General features: G+C 54.5%; 1 protein-coding gene across 1 annotated transcript; it reads right to left on the bottom strand.

The window, feature by feature from the left end:
• Positions 1-777: 777 nt before the first annotated feature.
• On the bottom strand, positions 778-18748 carry LOC128279188 (kinesin-like protein KIF13A). Its single transcript, XM_053017908.1, has 13 exons — positions 18678-18748; positions 9414-9846; positions 5217-8694; positions 5002-5150; positions 3613-3663; positions 2959-3046; positions 2783-2875; positions 2520-2582; positions 1884-2372; positions 1359-1814; positions 1160-1296; positions 917-1097; positions 778-848 (listed from the first exon to the last, which is right to left on the bottom strand). The coding sequence occupies exons 1-13, from the start codon at positions 18731-18733 to the stop codon at positions 778-780; spliced, it is 5745 nt and encodes a 1914-aa protein (XP_052873868.1). The 5' UTR covers positions 18734-18748.
• Positions 18749-19479: the final 731 nt, after the last annotated feature.

Raw genomic sequence — 19479 nt, 5'->3', positions numbered from 1 at the left:
TAAACTTCGACCTCTCGACGCACCGGATCCTCCGGCCTATCATCGGGCCCATTACTTCGTTGTCTCCGCTATCGCTATCACTATCGCTATCGTGTTCGCGTGTGTGTGTGGTTTGTTTGACTTGTTCTATTCTAGGTCCTTTTAATGATGCCTCTCTGGATACACCGGCTACCGGTAGCATTGCTTTGGATTAAACTGGTGCGACTCCGTCCAACGCCGTCCGCGACGGCGATGGCAACTACACATGCATATGTTAGACTACGAATCGGAGAGAAGAGCTCGCAATCACTATCTATTACACCGTGTGTCTCTGGGCCTCTAAGAGCCGACTGTGCGCGTTCCTAATGCCCATTTTGTCCTACGAAGCAGCACACTATCGTCCGCGTCGGTATCTACGCATCGCTAGGAAGCCGCGAAGTGTCGAAATTAAAAATCGTGCATGATTCTGAATCATGATGTCCAATGATGGTGGTCGTCGGTTGGCTTATGGTTCGCGGTTTTGTGCCATCAAACAGCGCGCTGTAGGTACACACTCTTCTCTCTCGCTCGGGAAATGTACACGCAAATGCAGACGGATGCGGGAGGTCCACTGCTACCCCGATGGCCGACGATGAGAGCACGATTAATCCGATGGTTGTTGGGTCATCGTCGTGATGAGCCTTCCTACTTAGCACGGTGAAATGTGGCCACAGAGGCTGACTTGGGGACGAACCGTCGGCGACCGGTAAACGGTCTCAGCGGACACTGTACTGTGCTGAGGCCACGGTTGAATGTGTATCATTTGCGCGGACCATTCGCGGACGCCACACCGCCGCCGCCAGTCACCTTACCACCCTTGGCAAGTTCAGCTGTTGAAAGAGAACAGCTTTGTTGAGTGAGGACACCAAACACGAACCACCCGAACCACCAAACGCACCTTTCATCTTCTCGGCTTTTTTCAGCTCGCGCATGGCCCGGCCGCGCTTGTCGAGGATTAGCTTATCGCCGCGCACAAATATGCCGTGCTTGGGCCGGCACTCGAAGTACTGTATGTTTTGCACCGTGCCATCGTTCTTCCCGGTTGGCGTGTCCAGTTCCACTCCAATCCACGTGCCACTCTGCAAAAAACCACGCGCAATCAGTAAGAGCGTGCCTAATGCGGATGCGGATCGCGTATTACCTGGAAGTGAGTGCTACCAACGTAAGCGATCACACCGCTCGTGTTGTACGGTCTTATCAGCACCGATTCCCCAACCACCACCCAATCCGGGATGAGTTCCTGCTTGCCCGGTGTCGAGGAGAAGCTGCTTTCCATCACTGCAATGCGGAACAAACAGAGGTGATCGTATCGAGTATGATCGTTGGGCATTCCGTCTTACCTCCTTCTGACTGCTGTTTGATCGATGTCACCGCACTGATCTGGTCCGGAGCACCCTCGTCACTTTCATCCAGCTGCTGATGAGTGGAATCGTTCATCGCACTCGCGGTTGACTCCCGCTCGACTTCCAAACCCTCGTCGTCTTCATCGTGCGATTGGTGCTGCTGCTGCTTCTGTTCTGGCAGATTCGCACCCGTCGCCGGCCCGTTTGTCTCGTCGTCGGCATCGTCGTCGAAGGTCTCATAGTTTCCGTCCTTCAGAAATGGATTGACCCGCTTCGGGAAACCGCAGTTGAGACTGACGGCGCTGTACGCGGGAGGTACTTCCGTTCCGTCGGCCGCGGCGGTGATCATTGAGGTGGATGGACTTGACTGGTCCCTGGTTGATTTGGCAACAGTACCACCACCGCAGCTCGGTGCATTTGGCTCTTGCATTCGGTTGGACGGTGACATGGTTTCTGAGGAAATGCAAAAAGGCGCGCGTCAAGAGGAGACCACATTTCAGCCAGTCTGGGGGCGACCCTTACCGGGAGTTTCTCCGACACTGAGCGAACGGATGGAATAGGTATCGTCGTTGGTGAGGTTGCTGCAGGACACCGCCTGCGAACCGTAGCCGCTCGACGTCGAGGAGCTCATGCTGGGCGTCATATGGCCAATGGTTTGGTATTTGCTGTTGCCGCCGGCGCTGCTGCTACCGGATACTGGCGCAGACGACACCATCTTACCGCTTTCGGCTGGTCCGCCGCCCGAGTTGATTGTATCGACGCCTGCCATCGACTGGCCGCCGCCACCACCACGCTTATCGATGTCGATAAACGACTCCACGGTATACGAGGATTTCATTTTCGACAACGACGACTTCTTGGCCATCGGCTGCTCGTAGAAATCGGTGTACTCGGGGTACTCGGGCTCACTGAACCGATCTTCGCCCTCCTCCTCGTAGCAGATCTGTTTGATCAGTGGCTCCTCGTGGAGGGTCGTCATCCGCTGAGCCAACTTGCTAGCAGCCGGGGACGCTGCGGAATGCGAATGCGAGTGGAAAAATATTAATGGAGCACACAAAATGAAGCAGGGCGAACCGAACAGAATGAAAATACGAAAGAAAACTGAAACACACACACAGAGAACAATGCGGTACACATCAACAGATTGTGGCTACATACGTTTAGTTGGCTGCAGTCGCAGAGAATTGAGATTAATGTTAAGATTAAGGAATGTGGGTCGAGCTGCACGTCCGAGAGTCCGAGTGAGTGTGCGCGTGAAACGACGGGGGGTTCAACGTGGTCAGACAGATGGTTAGCAGACGTAGGAAAATAATGACACACACGTGGGGGATACATCACAAGTGATCTTTTTGACGCAAGACACGTGATCACGTGCGAAATGATCGCTTAGGGTATGATGATGATGATGATTTGGTACCTACCGATGCCATAGCTCGAGCTTGAGCCTTCCTCGCCGTTGTTGTTGTTCGTCTTCAACTTTTGTCGGCTGGTCGCGGTCTCGCGAGTGCTTTGAGCTGCCCGGAAAGAGGAGGACAAAACAAAAACCGTTCGTTACCAACATGCTGCTGGACCAACGGCAAGTGCCGGTGTCACTTACCGGCATTCAGACCCATCTTGAGGTCGGCGTACGATTCCGAGCGTCCAATGCTGAGCAGCGACTCGAACGAAGCATCGAAGAATCTCATCTGTAAGTACAGCGAGAGAGAGACACACAGCCGAAGGGCCGGGAGGGCCGATCAATACGAGGACCGTTGTGAACGCCCTTACAGCTACACGACTTGGATCCGATCCGTTACGTTCTACTTCAACACAACAAGACAACGACATTCATCCACGTTCGGCGCGGGGCTCGGCGCTCTTTAAGAGTACACACCACAACCTTTTACAACTACACAACAGTTCGCCCCCGAACGGGGAGCGTACTTTGTTGCAAGATCGTACACGATCGTACGCCTTTCTCGGGGTCCTTTAAGGCAAGCTCTGAGATCAAGTCCAACGTTTGTTATGAAACTCCAATAAAAACACAAAAAAGAGCTGCTAGTCAGAAAACAAAACGGAGCAAACCGCAAAACAAGGGAGAAGAGAACATAAGAACCAATAGAAGAGAACAAGAAATGCAGATCTAGAAACTAACACAGCCACAGACATAGTAAAAAGAGAGAGCACACACAATATTGAAAAAAAAAACGGAGAAGAACACAAAAACCCGTCAAGCGAACACTGGCACTACTAACGGCGAGGCACTACTTACTGTCATCGAGGTGGTGAGACTCGCACTCAACTCCCTGGCATCTTTTACGGCCTTTTTTGAGTTTAAGCGATTTTTAAATTTTGAAAACGCATACCGAATCCGCGCGGGTCGCCGTGGGTTCGAATGGTGGGGTCGCCGCCACAAGCGTCACGAGAGGAGTGCGCGTGCATACGGCAGAGTAGTGGCAGCGGTAGCGGTGACGGTGGTAGCGGCGGCGGTGACGGCGTCGACGAAGGACATTTTGTACACACACACACACGCACACAGAATGGATTTGAGCGTGAATATAAACAAAGTTAGCATTATATGCGCGGCAAGAGCAGTGCACGATCGGATTTTTGTGTAGCAGTGCGCGAGTTTGTGCGATTGAACAATGAATTGGCAGAGAGAGAGAGACAGAGAGGTTGGCGCAGAAACAATCGCAATCGAGGGTGTTTTTGGTTGCGTGTTATCGAGCAAAGCGAGCAGTTTAATGTGGTTAGAAAGATACAGGCAAAAGAGAGAGAGAGAGAAAGAGAGAGAAGAGAGAGAGAAGAGAGAAGAAACAGGATCGTTAGAAGAAAGTAACAGATCGCACATCTGATCGTTTTTCGTGGGGGGGTCGGGTAGGGAATGAATAAAGGGAAGCAGATGGGAACAGAGAGCAAGGCTGGATGGCTGGTAATAGCGGAAGAGCGAAAGATAAATGTGGAATTCAGCCAGGCGTTACACTGCGCGGGGATGATCTTTTGCATTGCGCATTGAGTCTGATAATCGTTCACAATTTTGGCAGACGATGCTATGGTTGGCGCTCCAGGGTTTCAGTCACCACTTGTGAGAGTTGTAAACTAATTGATCGATCCCGGGAAAAGATCAACTTATGGACATGGGGAGAGATAGCGTAGGACCAACAGGTCGATCGGGCAGATAGTTTTGGCGAAATGGAAAAGAAAAGAAAATCGGCATCTTCGAATAGCGTAGTAAATAAACCAGGGATCAAATAGCGGCATGGCAAGTGCAGCAGCATCAGCAGCAGCAGAGCACAGAGGCGAGCGATGGTAGTTGAGCGATGATGTACTGGAGGTGAAAGAAAGATTGCGCAAACATATGTCGACGGTGCCACCGGAACAACGGTTCCATCGCCCGAATCCTGAATCCTTCGCCGTTGTCGCGGGCGGAAAAGCAAAACACATAGCAGCAGCGCAGCACAGCGCGTTAACAAACTTTATGCAGCGGCGGCCACAGCACACATACCACAACAATAAAAACCAAGCTCCCAGGGCCCCGAGACCCGAGGGTTGTGCTGTACAAAACGAGGGGATCGGAGAAAAGCAGCACGCTGGCTGGCTGACGGATTGGGGCACTCGCGTCTGTGTCAAAGAACGGGGGTTCGCTCTTGCCTAAGCGTACCTGTGAGAAGTTTGGAACGCTGGCTGTCTTGCGCATCGACAGCGCTTGCGGTCCCCGCACCTGCTCGAGTTCCTTCACGGCCACGCTCTGGCGCAGGCGATCCAGCGTTAGGATGCTTTCCACCGCCGACACTCCTTTGGTGTATTTTTCTACAATGAAACACTAAATCATTAGACGGAACGGAACTAAGTAACGCTTAGTTCGTGATCGCTTACCGATGTACGTTTCGCCATCGCTGGCCGAACAGTCCTCGCCGGTGGCCGCAATCTGGGCGAGCGATTCGCGGTCTTCCAGCTCCTCGGAGGCTTTGGGAATGTTCGACACCACCTCGTACGTGACGCCGGACTGCAGCGACAGGGCTTCGGGTCGGCCAATGCGCAACTTTTTCAGCCTATCGGTGAAGCTCTGCCGCTTGTAGATGTTGAGCGCGAGCCGCTTCCGGAGCACCAGGTCCATCGGGGCGGGATGCGAGAGCCGGACCGTGGTCTTGAGGATCAGATAGACGCGCTCGTTCGCCTCGGTCGTGCGGTTCAGCGCCGCACAGTCGTGTATCGACGAGTCCCAGCTGCAGATGGCGCAAATGTCCTTGTCCTGGTGCTGGATCAGCTGCAGGGTGTAGAACTTGTTACCGTGCTCCTTTGGCAAGATGGAATTCAGCCCGGCCAGCGGCACCTCGTCGTTCGAGGCCTGCGTCGACAGGTCGTCGGCGTTGAGATCGAGAAACAGGACCGGCACGTGCGGTTCCATGCCGACCGGCGGGTCCCACGAAGCTGGTGCCCCCGGGATGCCGGAACCGGGTGCCGGCACTAGGACCGCGTTCCGCTCCTCGGTCAGCGACACCCACTGGTTGACGAGGCTCTGTTCGCGTTCCTTCTCTTGCTCCGTCTTGTCGTCCTTGTTGATCAGCCGCTGGATCTGCGCGTCCAGGTACTGGCGCCGGCGGCCCAACGCTTCGCTCCACTTGTCCCGCAGCACCGTGAGGTCCTCCTCCTGGTACGAGTCCATCGGTTTCTGGAGCTTCGAGCGCATCGTCACGCAGCCGATCGACACGTTGATGATCGACTGGCAGATGATCGGTAGGGTGCCCGAGTTCTGGACCGGCTTCACGCGCACCATCACCCGCCGCTGGAAGCCCTGCCGCAGCTGGTACACCCCGCCGGTCAGCATGTCCCGGGCGCACTGCACCTCGACCGGCGCCCAGTCACCGTTGTCGTTCAGCTCGTGGATCTCGACCCACAGCTCGATCTTGCGCGACAGCTCCGCCCACCGGTCGGCCAGCGAGCGCGCCTTCGCCTGCTGCTGCTCCACTTCCCAGTCCTTCATGCGCGAGAACCCGACCGACCGGTGGCCCCACACCTCGATCGAGAGCGCCCCATCGGTGCAGTGCTCCAGGAACTCTTCGTTCATCGTGACCACGTAGTCGGCGTCGTGGTCAAACTTGAACGTGATGTTCTGGTTGTGGCCCGCCACCTCCTGGTTCGTGGCCGGCACAACCGACACGTCGTGGTTCCAGAACGAGTACTGGCAGAACACAAAGTTCGACAGGTACAGCGGCAACCCGGACGCTTGCTTCACGCTGATCCGGCACGTGATCTGATTGCTGCCACCGCCCGGCGGCGTCTCGCCCGCGTCCTCCTCCTCGTGACTGTCCGAGGCCGAGCTCTCGGAGGAGGCCGACGACTCGCACATGCGGTCCTGCGGGAACTGACCCGCCACCCGGCTGATCTCCACCTGCAGCCGGCCGGCCACCTCGCCCTGCTGGCTGATGATGGGCGTGTGGTAGTCCAGTTTCACGTCGTGTAGCAACACCTCCAGGAACACGTTGGCCACCCCGATCAGATTGTGGTTCTCCTGCGACTCGTAGAACGGATCGGACTTGGCCGCCATTTTGTTCGCCGCCTCCTCCTCCTCCGCTGCCGCCGCCGCCGCAGCCGCCGTCATCGCGGCGCAGTTGCGCTCCTTGTACTCCTGGTACATGTCGCGCATATCGATCAGCTTGTTCTCCAGCTTCTCCATGCTCCAGATCTGGCTGCCCGAGTTCAGCCGGCGCACCAGGATGGCCGGTTCGCTGACGAACGCACCGCGCTTCCGGTTCGGGCTCAGGTTGGCGGGCGGAATCTGGAGCGTCACGCTGAACTTTGTCTGCTTGTCCATCTCCTCCGCCAGCACGTTCGCTTCCTGCACCAGCGCATTGGCCCGCACGATGTCCGTCTTGAGCTGGCCGAGCGAACGCTTGAACATCTCGTCCCGCTCCTGGGCCCACTTTTCCACCCGCAGCTGTGCGTTCGGCGTGTTCGGCGGTAGCTTCCCGAGCCGGAACGGATCGTACGGCGCGTACGGCGCGTACGGGGTCGTCGGCGATAGGATGTTGCGCAGCTGCTGGAACTGTTTCTCGTACTCCTGCCGCTGCTTCTCCAGTGCCACCTGCTTGTCCTCCTCGTGCTGCTTCTCGAGCCGCTCGATGGCCGCCTGGATCGGATTGTTGCTGAATTCGTTCTGCATCAGCTCCTCCTGGGCGTAGTAGTAATCGAGATGCTGGGCCGGCGTCTGCGGTTCCGAGGCCCCGATCCCGGCCGCACTATTCGCGGCCGACTTGGGACAGTTGACGCGGAAGAAGTGATGGTTACCCCACAGGATGCGATCGCCATGGTGGAGCGCCGTTTTGTCCGACACAATCGACCCGTTCACGAAGCAGCGCGCACTCTCGGCGATCGGCGCCATGTACAGTTCGCCGCCCTCGATCGTGATCAGACAGTGCTCGGGCTGGATGCCGAGCCCGAGCAGCTGAATGTCCGGCTGCTGGCTCCCGTTGGCACCGCGGCCCCCGATCAGCGTCTGCTCCTTCAGATAGTACACCAGCAGCTCGTTCAGCGACGGGTCGGCGTTCAGGTTGACCAGATAGTACTTGTTCTTCTCCACCTTGATGCCACTGTCCTGCACGCTGATGCCCATCTTCTCCAGCGCCTGCTGCCGCTCGCTCTGGATCTGTTCCGTCTTCTCCAGCTTCTCCTCCCAGGTCTGCGAGATCTGCTTCATCAGATTCTCGCTCTCCGCGATCTTGTCGTGGATATCGACCCGCTTCATGTCGCCGAGCGGATTGCTGCCCGTCGCGTGCTTCAGCATCTCGCGCAACGTTTCCACCTCCTTGCGCAGCTCGCGGATGATGCGCGCGTTCGGGTCCTCGTTCACCACGGCGTGGTTAACGATGCGCTTCGCCCGGTCCGCGTACCGCAACGTCGACAGCGTTTCCTCGTAGTTGTCGGCCGCCGGTGACAGCGTGGCCAGCATCACCGTGCGCGAGTTTCCGCCGAGATTGTCCTTCAGCAGCCACGTCAGCACCGAATCGCGGTACGGCACGAACTTGTCCTTGTTCTTGCCACCGCCGCCGCCACCCCCCGTCTGGTCGGCCAGCTTCGATATCACCAGCCCGAGCGTCGTGAGACTTTTGTTAATGTTCGAGCCCTCCTTCAGCCGATCACCTACGGCGCCCGTCTTGACCGCGCGCTCGCTGCCGGCCAGATCGACCAGCGACACGCGTGACACCTTCTCGCCCGTCACCCCGGACAGCGTATCGATCAGGGTTTGCGTTAGCACCACCGTGAAGACCGCGTGCGAGCGGGAAGACTCCGAGTTCATGTTCGTGGCCGCCACCGTGCGTGATTTGTTGCCCTCGGCCATCAGGTTGTCAATGTCCTGTGTGTTTGTGAGAGAAAGAAGAAGGGGGAGGTGTAAATCAAATTCCTGGTTTCGGATCGCGTGCGGAACACGAACACGTTCGCACGTTAAATATTTATGCCCTCGGCGACGGGTTGCGCCCTTCGTATTCCCAGATGGATGGGCCTCGTGAAGGGCCAGGCACACGCTGCTCCGAAAGGATCACCGTTCGGAGATAAAGCGGTGCCAAAAAAGTGGTGCGCTGCCAGGCCATTAATCCTTGCTCGAAGCCAGTTCAAGGCGTATCGTGTGTGCGTCTTATCGAACGCGGCGCCCCTATCTATGCCGATATCATGAGTATCGTCGTCGCTGCGACCGTTCCGCTGGCCGTGTTCGATAAAACAGCTGTTTTCCTTTCTGGTCGTCTTTTTGTCCTAACCTAACCTAATCCTTTTCAGCGCCGCCGAAGCCAATAAATCGTCCAAACAATCACTTCCAATCCGTACGTGTGCCACGGACGCGACGAAAGCTACTATTTATAACCAAACTAGGAAGGCATGGGTCGCACATGGTGTTTCCGGTGCCAAAAATGGTGCATCAGCGCACCACGGTGGTGCAGCACTATCGCCGCTCCAGTGTCTCTGGACAAAGGCCGGAACCGGATTCCGAATTATGTGTCACCCGTCGTCGTCGCCGTCATGCGGGCGCTTCTTCGAAACGATACGGGTGTTGTCAACAGTATCGACTCTGATGCGTACCATGAACGATGTAACGGCCAGCTGGGACAGCCCGTCCACGTACGGGCCGAGTACGTTGTGTTCGCGCACTTTCAGCGACTGCTTGCTGGTGGTCGGATCGAGCAGATCGTGCACCTTCTCGTTGTAGATCTCCATGTAGGACACTTCCACCTTGTACGTCAGCTCGTCCGTCTGCTTGGCCGCGATCGACGCGAACAGCTCGTCGCACAGCCGCGGGATGATGCCCTTGTTGTCCTGGTTGCCCATCATCGTGTACGACTTGCCGGAGCCGGTCTGGCCGTACGCGAAGATGCACGCGTTGTAGCCCTGGAACGCGTTCTCCAGTATGTCGCGGCCCACATTGTCGAAGACCAGCTCCTGTGAGGCAAAGTGCGGCGCGTCGCCATCTGTCGAGTAGAAGCAGTGGTCGAAGGCGAAGTTTTTGGGCGGTTTTCTGGAACAAAGACGAGAGCAAAAAACGAAATGAATCATAATTAAACCGTGCGGTCATTAGCGACGAGAGGAGGTTTTTTGCTGTCCCAAAAGTCCGTATGTCCGTAATGTGTGTGTGTTATCAGTAGTAGATGCCTCACATGGAGGACACGACATCCGACTATCAGCCTGCTGCTGCTGCTGTTGCTACTGGTAACCGACAATGGCAACCATTAACGACGGCGGCACACCGTCATCAAATTATGGTCCGCGCGTCATGGTGGAGAATGGGCCAGGGGTTTTTCGACTGAATTTTGCATCCGGGAAGATTACTCGAGCGCTAACGAGAGCCTCGAGGGTGAGTGGTGCTTTCACACTGGTCCTCGGTGGCACGGTGTAATCCTTTTCCATTACCATCAAAAGCTCTCTCTACACGCGCTTGGGCGCCTTTTTATGGGCCGACCCGCCAGAAGAGCTTCGTGTAATGTTTCCCTAAATGCGGAACGCGACTGCTTCACGGCGGAACACGACCGGATGTCCAGGTGAAGATGGTGGTGCGCCGGGGACACAAATTCACTCAGAGCAAGGACACGAAACTTAAATATGAAAACACGGCCGTCACTCTGTGACTACATTTTACGAGCGCTCCTTGAGCTCTTCTCGCCAATGGGTGCTTTGGTTTCTTTTTCGTTTCGCTCTCCTGATGCCTGTCAAAGTTGACTAGCGTTTCCTCCTGATGATTTCAAGCAAATACACAGCAGGCTACGAATGCGTCGTCGTCCTCGTCTTTAACCTAAGAACAGTCCACCATCCAAATGGACCCGAGGAATCTAGCATCCAATTACGTACCCAAGTGCAGCACACGAAGATGATGCAATAATTACGAAAATATTCTCGAGTTCGCGGACACTCCATAGCGTCCGGCCTTGTTTTGCTTAACTTTCGCAAAAATCCGCCGAGAGAATCGGCTCCAAAAGGATCATTTTAGAGCGGTGTCCGATCAAGGCCCGCGTCTTGAGCCAGCGGTGTGCTGTGGCATTGAAGCGCTTTGTGTGTAACTGTAACGTAACTATGCCCCGCCGCCGTGTGGCCTACACGGAGGTTTCTTATTGTTGCGCGTTGAATAATTGCGCCACCCATTTGTTTTTTATTGAATCCCCCCGCTCAGGTTCGGTCCGTGCCACCCCGTTCGTTGGCGATTACGTGCGCGTGCCGAAAGAAAATCGCGGTACCATCGTGATCGCGGCCGCGGGGCGTCGGGTTTTCCTTTTGCTGCGGTGGCTTCACCCGTCCGTTGGAGAGAGTGTTCGAGAGAGTGGCCAGTGATGGCCCAGGGCCGCCACTGGCCCTGCAAACATCCGAGTTCAGGTAGCGGATGTTTTATGCAACCTATTAACCATTCACAAACTGCACCGCCCTGCGATTTTCATCGGCCCGGCGCCGGATCACCATCTGTTGCATCTCCATCTCGCAGACGACGACGAAGGGGCGGCACGCGCGTCAATTTCCCGACCCAGCGGCGCAAGCGACCGCACAACCAACCACACAGTGCGCCGCGTTTCATGTAATCGAACTAAACTGGTTCATCAGGTGAGGTACTTCACGTTTTGCTCGTTGCCACCTTGTCGACACACACGGCCGATGGCCAAACTGTGGCGAAATTCACCATTTTGAGTCCCGTTTTTCTTGGGAAGTCGCGCTTCTCGACGTCAGAAGAGTGAGTGTAATTGTTCGTTCGCGGCCGTTGTTTAAACCTCATCTGCATTTTATATTATTTTAGGATTTTGAAAGTTACCCATCCGACCCGGAACCGACACCGGTTAGCCCAAAAACAACGGCGCGCTGGTGGAACGGAGGCACAGCAGACAAATTACCCATCTTCTTTACGACCACCGACAGTCCACCGGAGCGCAGCGCAGCGTTTTTGAGGGAAAAGCCCGCAAGATTTGCTGCCTCGCGAATCGGGAAGGCAGGGTTCGGCTCGTGCGGTGGTGGTGCTCGTCGTAATTTATGGGTTACGGTTCGAAAAGATTGCGGCGCGTGTGGCGCTGGCCGCGGTCACTCTCAGCCAAGCATTCCGCCGTCGAAAAGACGGCGTACCAATCACTTCATCAATGCCAGGGGCGGCGGTGGCCACGCGCTTTTATACGTACGCTCGTTCGTCCACAGATTTATGGATATCTGCGCGAATTCCGCACACGCAGGACCGCGGTGGGGCCACCGTGCCGGACAACAAACCAAAGTTTTCCCAAACCAAACTCCGATGGTCAGGTATTTACGAGTCCCCGGTGGGCAGTTTGGCGGCCGTGGCCGACCCCTTTTTTTCGACGGAAAAAATCGGAGCATCACACTCGTGGCCAGGAAGCCGCTCCATAAGCTCCGCCATGGTGGTGACGCTAATATACTAATTAAAAATATTAGTTTAGCACCGCGCGCAACGCCATCAACCCACGAGACACGACACGACACTCCCCAACGATCCGATTCGCGGCCGTGCACAGAAGAATCCTTTCCCGAGAATCCCGGCAACACCCGGCACTTTTGGGGCGACTTTGGTTGCCGACTGCAAATTAATTTCAAAGTCAGCGCGCTCGTCCTGCTCGATATTGGAGTGCTCCTCTAATGAAGAGGTCCATCCACCGCCGGGGAATGGCGTGATCCGAAGCCATAACGGAACGGTACCCAGTCCCCTGCCGCCACCGCCACCGGGCGGCAACAGATGGTAGAGTAAGGGCCCCGGGCCGGTTAGTTATCAAATCTGGTCGATCTTCCCACCAACAGCGCCACCAGTCAGTCAGTTTGTCTGTAAGCCGCACATTCTTCCGTTTTTTTTTTTGTTTTTTTGCGGAAAGAGAAAACGACACGCGCACACGTCCGCCGCGCGAGAAATGGCCGAAAGAAAGTCGGAAAAGTTTCGTCGGAAAACTTTTGTGCGCACCGCGCGCGTGGCAACAGAGACCGCGGCGACGACACTTGTTGAGAACCCGAAACAATAGTTAGCACATTCCAGGACAGACACTTCCTTTTTAACGCGCACGACCATTAAGCCGGTCGACGGCGTCATTTGGGGACTCTGTTTGTGTGTTTAGTTATTCGGAAGCGAGAGGTACTCGACGGCACATTAACATATTTGCCAAAAGCGGTCTCTGTTCCGCGCCGGTTGTGTCCGTGATTTGCATACCAAAAATGTAAGCACCACATCTCTCGCTCGCTTTAACACTTGTTTCTATTGCCCATCAGAATTGTTTCTTGACCGTATCGTAACCTGCCCCAACAGCGACGAAGACATTACTTTTTACGGTCGCCCATCGCCAGCAGACAGAAAGGCCCCAGGAGTCCACAAAGCGCTCGAAGCGGGATTCATCCCCGGGCGCGCGGGTAATGAGCCAATTCGCAGCGAACGGTCAACACTCCGAAAGGGCGATAAAGCTGCCTGCCGGTTGCTGCCGGTGATTGGAAGGACATGTAAGAGCCTCCATTAAACCGGGTGGCCGGGTGCTAGTTCGGCAGCAAAACCAAACCAACCCATTCCCGGTGCCGGGGGCTGGCTGGGGTGATCTCATCGGTACCGCGCGAAGGGTCATAAAAAACACGGTCATCACGGGGAATCGGGTTACTCATAGAAGCATAGATAGTGGCCCCCGCGGGAGAGGTTCCATATGTTCGACCTGTTGAACTGTGTGCTCTTCCGCTATGTGGAGCACTAATTGACCTGATTGCCCGCAAACCGGGGGCGCACGGGATCGGACGGCCAACATACGCTCCTCAGTGCGCTGATGATGCAAAGGTTGCCTCCTATTGCAGCGATAATGTTATCTCTTCGGTGGGATGTTAGGAATATGTTTTGCGCCATTGAGCTACACACAAGCAAAAAGATGTCATTTTCGATAGCATTTGCAATATACCAGAAAAAGTACTGTTACCAGAAGAAGCCGGACGGACGAACAAAGAAATGGCCGAATTCGAATCATCGAGCTCATCCGTTGGTCATCCGTTGGTCAGCAGCCCTTATACAGAGAAACACGGGCTGTTTCTACTTGTTCGGACTCTTCAGGTTCTTTGCAACCTGCTGAGCTAATCAGACCGAACCAGGATCTCCAACGGCGGTCGACAGCGACCTAAAAACCATTACAGGCAGGGAAAATCCAACACAAATAAGCTTCGATGCCTGGTTTCGCTGCCAAATTCTATCGAGCCGAGGACCTCCTGTATTTTCAACAAAGAATCAAACTCAAAAAATCAAATAAATCAGTAAAAAATATTCAGGACTTTCAGGCAATGTTCCCCAAGGACTGTTCCTTTCTGCGGAATCGCGACCGATACAGCCAACGGAACACATAAACTGCCGATCAAAATCCATGTGTATCTGTCACCGAAAAAGAGTCCAGCCTTGTATCACAACCCGACAGAAGCCTGGCCAGGTGCAGCAGCACTATGCGGAGCACTGATATGCACCACACACGCTGCTCGGGGTCACTCCCCCAGATTCGCCGTTCCCCGATTTTATCACTCCCTTATCTTTGCGTGACCCAAACCCGTCCATCGCCTTTGCCTTTCAGCACCAATAGGCAGGGTGGTGGTGTTTTGGATGTTGACTCACTAAAAGCCATACGTGAAGGCTCGATATCGAAAGCCCCGCCGGATGGACACCTGCCGCCGCGCCGGGCCAAGTGATAAGAAATTGGAGCACTGGAAACTCCGGCACCGGCACTAAAGCGAAAGAGCTGTCCGAGCTCGGCGAGTGGAATGCATCGATTTTTATCTGAATTTTTATAACACCCCTGTGCACCGGCAGTTTTGGAAAACTAACTGGGCCTAAGAGCTCCGGTTGTGTTGCAACACACACACACACACACACTGGCGTGCATCACGCACGGCCCCGTGGCGTGACCGACCGAAAATCGCGCGCACCGTTGGTCGAGGTTGAATTAAGACAAGAGTAACACACCGCAGCAGCGTGGTGGACCTGATTTTCCATTTTCTCTTTTTCGGATCCACTCGACACTTTTAGGTCGGATCCACCGCCAGTCCGCCAGCGTGCCAGCACACGAGCGAATCGGAATTGATTTTCTTCCCATTTTCCTTTTTGCTCGGAAAGGCCCATCCCAACCATCAACACGCCATCAAGTCCGCTCCGGTGGTGGTGGACGAAAATCGTATCGTCCTTTTTGCGGTTCCCAAGTCGTTTTTCCAAACCAGCACTCGCTCCCTCGGGGGCATTTGGCAACGGACTACCGGCGATGTGACAAACCGGAAACAACATAAACCTCTATCGCGTCTCTCCCATGCTCGCCCCGCCCGTCGCGCATAGATTTAATGGTCCTACCACGGGGCCATTGTGCCGACAACGGGGCAGACACAGGCCGATATTGGAAAACATACACCCGTACGCCCGAGTGTGCCAGACTTTATGGCATCGAATTATGAGCAACCCATTTCCTGGAGCGCCATATCGTAAACGTGCGCACCCCGTCTTATGCTGCTTCTCTTATGGTCCCAATGTGGGAACTGTGCCAATCCGAATAAAAGCGCCATCGCGTCGGCACCGGTCGGCGGGGAGAGAGAGCATTGAAATATTCAAAAGGCGAAGATGTGCGCCTCCCTCTGGGCACACAGGAAACTTATATTATGCAAAGAGTTTGCGAACCACCGGGAAAACGAATGAATATTGTCCGGGCACAAATCACGTGTGTCGCTGTTTTTTGCGTTGGAGTTCCACCGCGCACCGCGGTGAGTAATGTCGCAGCGGTGGACGAGAACTGTGATGAGCCCCGTGTCCGTGTGTCTCTCTCATGATCGTGCTAATTTCGTGCCCGTTTTTGATGCGCCTCGACACGCTGAAGGCACACCCCAACGCCCAACACACCCCTTCAGATGGTGGCAATGATGATGTGGTAACAAATGGGACGCGGCGGCAGTTGTAGGAAGTGGATTTTTCGATTGTCTACTCTCGTGTTAGGCCAATCTTGTTCGATAACTGAGCTAAGCTCTTCTACCGACTGAAAACTTGCGAAACGCCCAATCCGCATTTCAGCAATTGTAACTTTTTCACAATTGCCACAATAAAAAGATCGGCAGTGGGCTTGTGGAAAGACGGTTTGGTCGTCCTTAAGAGCATATAGTGTGTAGTAAGAAAGTTTCGAGTCTCAGGAGGCTGAATCCCAGCCCCGTGTAGCGACATCTTCAATCATCGGATTCATCGTTTTCTGTTCTCTAATTTGTACCTAATACGATCAGGTCCGTTGTAATAATAATACCAATACCAAACAACCAATACTGTAGCTATATTTCGACCAGTGGCAATAATCTTGCGCGAATTGACGACCCCTTTTACACAATAAAGCACCTCTAAGCATCGTCAATTTTTGGCAAGAACTGCGCCCCTGAATTATTCATCGTGTTCGCTTCATTTAACACGCCGTTCCAAATGAAAGCGAAATTGAAAGGCCACATTTTTGAGGACGTTCAGTTCGCAGAGTTTCGACGGGCGCGACTCAAGAGACGGGCAATACCAGAAAGTCAGCTCCAAAAATCAGTCAAAGCAACACACTGAATTGTACCATACAAAAATGCATCGCAGTAAGGGATTGATTGAACTAACTTTGATTGAAGAAACTTCGAAAAAGTGGCGTCGTTTCGACATCCCGAAACAGTTGCACAGGGCGAAGGGGGTTTGGTCCGTCCAGGCCCTGCTGATGGGTTTATCAACGGGAAGTGTGATCACTCGCTGGGCGGGCCGCCCCATTATTGATTAGTGAGAACTGCTGAGCAGGAAGTGTGATTACTTAACCGAACCGAGCCGAGAGTGACACTGTTTCTGATTGCGCCACCTCGGCGCACCCTCTTCGGGCCCTCGGACGCCCGTCGTTAGACTCACCGTCGTCGCTGCCGGCGCTGCCGCCACCAGCACCGTATGCGGGCATAAGCGACCCGAAATAAATGGCCGTCGTTATTTTCGGTCCAAGGTAACGCCGCCGCCGCCGAGCCACCACGGGTCAGTAGTCGGTTCCGTGTCCGCGCGAAAACCGCCGCAACACAGCGCCGTAGCAGCAGCTCGAGAGCGGTGATCCACTTCCCGATGCGATTGCCGCGGCGGTGGCGGCGATGGCTCACATCCGCCTCCTCGCCGCCCTCGCCCTCATCCTCCCCGTCCATCGGCGTGTACCACCGGCGGTGGACGTGAATGTCTATCTTGGAAACCCCTCTCTTCGCGAGAAAGGTGTGCACAGCACCGGAGAACTAGGAGGGCTCACTACGGAAAGGGGGCTCGGGGGTCGCAACGCGAAGACACACGACTGTCGCCGTCAGCCGTGAAGTGTACTGAAAAGCCAACGCCGCCACCAAGCAGCAGCAGTAGTTACGGAGGCGGCGGCCGTCCCCCATCGCGCTGCCACGGTCGATTTTCGATTGCCACAAAACTGCGCGTTCCGCACCGAGGGAAGGTGAACCCATCAAGCATGGCGGCGGCGGCGCACCGCCAGCCGGGGACCTCTCTGCGCTACCGTTCGCCGACAACGAGTCGTTCGTTCCAATGACAATGATAATTCCGCTGGCCATCAACAAAACTTTACTCAACCTGCCGCCGTCGGAAGGGAGCGCTTTCGCAAGGACTTCCTTTCGGGTGGCTCAACCGCTCGGAGATAATGGAACGAAAAACACATAAACCTCGTCCCAGGGAACACAGCCTTCCCCGTCTACATTCGGGCGATGCCTACTACTGCACATTGCGATGCGAAAAATCAATGCGAAAGAAACACACACAGAATGGGTGACAGGAACTCCTGGGTTTTGGGTAGCTTTTGCTTTTCGATCAGCGTAGCCTGTGGTGCGTTTGCAAGAGGAGCCCCTGAAGCAAAAAGGACTTTCTTCGACGGCACAAAGAAGCGACGGGTTCTTGCTCCTGAAACTTGCCACTTGTACGAGTACCCGGCGTACGGGTATCCTCCGCAAAGCCCACTGTCACTTAAATTGGAGAGTGAGCAGACCTCATTCTGCTGCGTACGCGGCGGGGGTGGTGGCTTCTGTCCCCTAACGAGGACGTGACCTGAGGGAAAAAAACACCGCACAAGAGTACCGACCAGGATCACAATCGCGGGTCGCGCGCCCCACCGAAGGGAGGAACTGAATCGGAGCAATGAAAATGGAAAACCCTTTTTTACAAGCACGCTTCCCGTTCCGAAGAGCTTTTCATTTCGTTTTCGGCATCGCCATCGCTGCCATCGCTGTCGTGATGCCATTCGGTTCGAAAGGCGGGGAGCGGCCACACAACGCTGGAGCGTTCGTCGGGGCAACAAGCGACTGTTTAGCATACACTATTTCACCATCGACCTTGGGTTGGGGTGTGTACGCGTAGAATGGGAGGCGGCTTTCCCGTACCGGGGGGGTGGGTGTTCGAAACCAGCTTGGGGACCTTTTCCGATTATGTAGTCCCCGACGCAGCACGCTCTTCGTTCTTTACGCGGGCGATGCATTAGTATGAGTTTAGATTATTTTACGTTGAGGTGAGGCGCGCCGTTCCTTGAAATAAGAGTGAAATCACTCAAACAACGGATTTTGATGCCTTTTTTCTCTCTCGCGATCGGTTGGAGGTTTTCTTCGAAACGGCGTTCACCTCGAAACTGGAAAGCGACGAGCGACCCCCACACTTGGTTAGCATTTTCATGTTCGGCCGGCGCCCGGGGCGGCGGCCACAGCGAGTTATGGTTTCGTACACATCGCTGGGTGCAAAGTTACCCCACACGAAGTTGGTTTCTACCCTCATCCGTTGTCGTGTCGGGGTCACAGATATATAGTTTCGTCGGGTCGGTTCTGTGGTTGATGATAAAAAAGAGGTGCGTTGTTGGCTGCGCTTACCTTTCCATCTTATCTACTGTGGCAGGATATTTCAAAATCGTCTGTGTTCCATTCATTTCTATCACGTTTTCTGTGGCGAGTTCGAGTTCTGAAAGACGGGAAAAACAGCAAAATGAGAATGCGTTGCAAAACGGATGGTGAAAGAAGAGCCGCACGTGATAAAACGGACCACAGGGCACTTATACCAGGGGCAACACAGAAGGGAGTTCGAATTGAAACGCTGCGGACTAAAAAGATGGGCTTAGAATATTAATCCTTCATCCGCTTTGACTCTGAAAAGGCTGACTAATGATTTCATCGTCACGTCAAAGCCAGCCCACACGGGTTGCTTCGATTTCTTTTTAAACACTTTGTGCTCTCTCGCTCTTTCTCTCTTGTGGCGCATGGTTGGATGAGTAACATTTTACTTTCTTCGAAAAAAGTCGCAACGCACTGTCGTCATTGATGATTGGCAAGAGTTGGGGGAAGAAATCTCCCACTTTGCGCGAATAATATGTTGTCTTTTTGAGTGGACACTCATCCTTACCTCGTCGGTTGAACGGGCGCACCCGCACGGCTACTCTGATTTTGTCCGACATGATGTACGATTTTGCTGCTGCTTGTTGGCCGGGTGTTGAAGAAACTGGTTACTAGATGCTAAAGGGCGACGTTCAGGTTCCGTTCGGGATGGAAGGAAACCTGCCGTCAGCCAGCACCGTCGACACGAGCGCACAGAATCGTAAATCACTAGTATGAAACACCACCATAAAAAGCGCTACGAATAATGTAAATAAAATAAACAAATTTATAACATAGTTTTTCA

This window comes from Anopheles cruzii, chromosome 2, assembly GCF_943734635.1.
Source record: "Anopheles cruzii chromosome 2, idAnoCruzAS_RS32_06, whole genome shotgun sequence".
NCBI classification, from domain to species: Eukaryota; Metazoa; Arthropoda; class Insecta; order Diptera; family Culicidae; genus Anopheles; species Anopheles cruzii.
The sequence above is the reverse complement of the archived record's forward strand: the minus strand, read 5'-3'. Positions and strand labels throughout refer to the sequence as shown.

Bases quoted from the DNA above. Each gene is read 5' to 3' on its own strand.
- LOC128279188 (XM_053017908.1), bottom strand. From the start codon at position 18,733: ATGAATGGAACACAGACGATTTTGAAATATCCTGCCACAGTAGATAAG. The intron at 9,847-18,677 runs GTAAGCGCAGCC...TCTTTGTTCCAG, and splicing joins ACAGTAGATAAGATGGAAAG to AAAACCGCCCAAAAACTTCG. The intron at 2,373-2,519 runs GTATGTAGCCAC...CGCATTCCGCAG, and splicing joins GCGACTGCAGCCAACTAAAC to CGTCCCCGGCTGCTAGCAAG.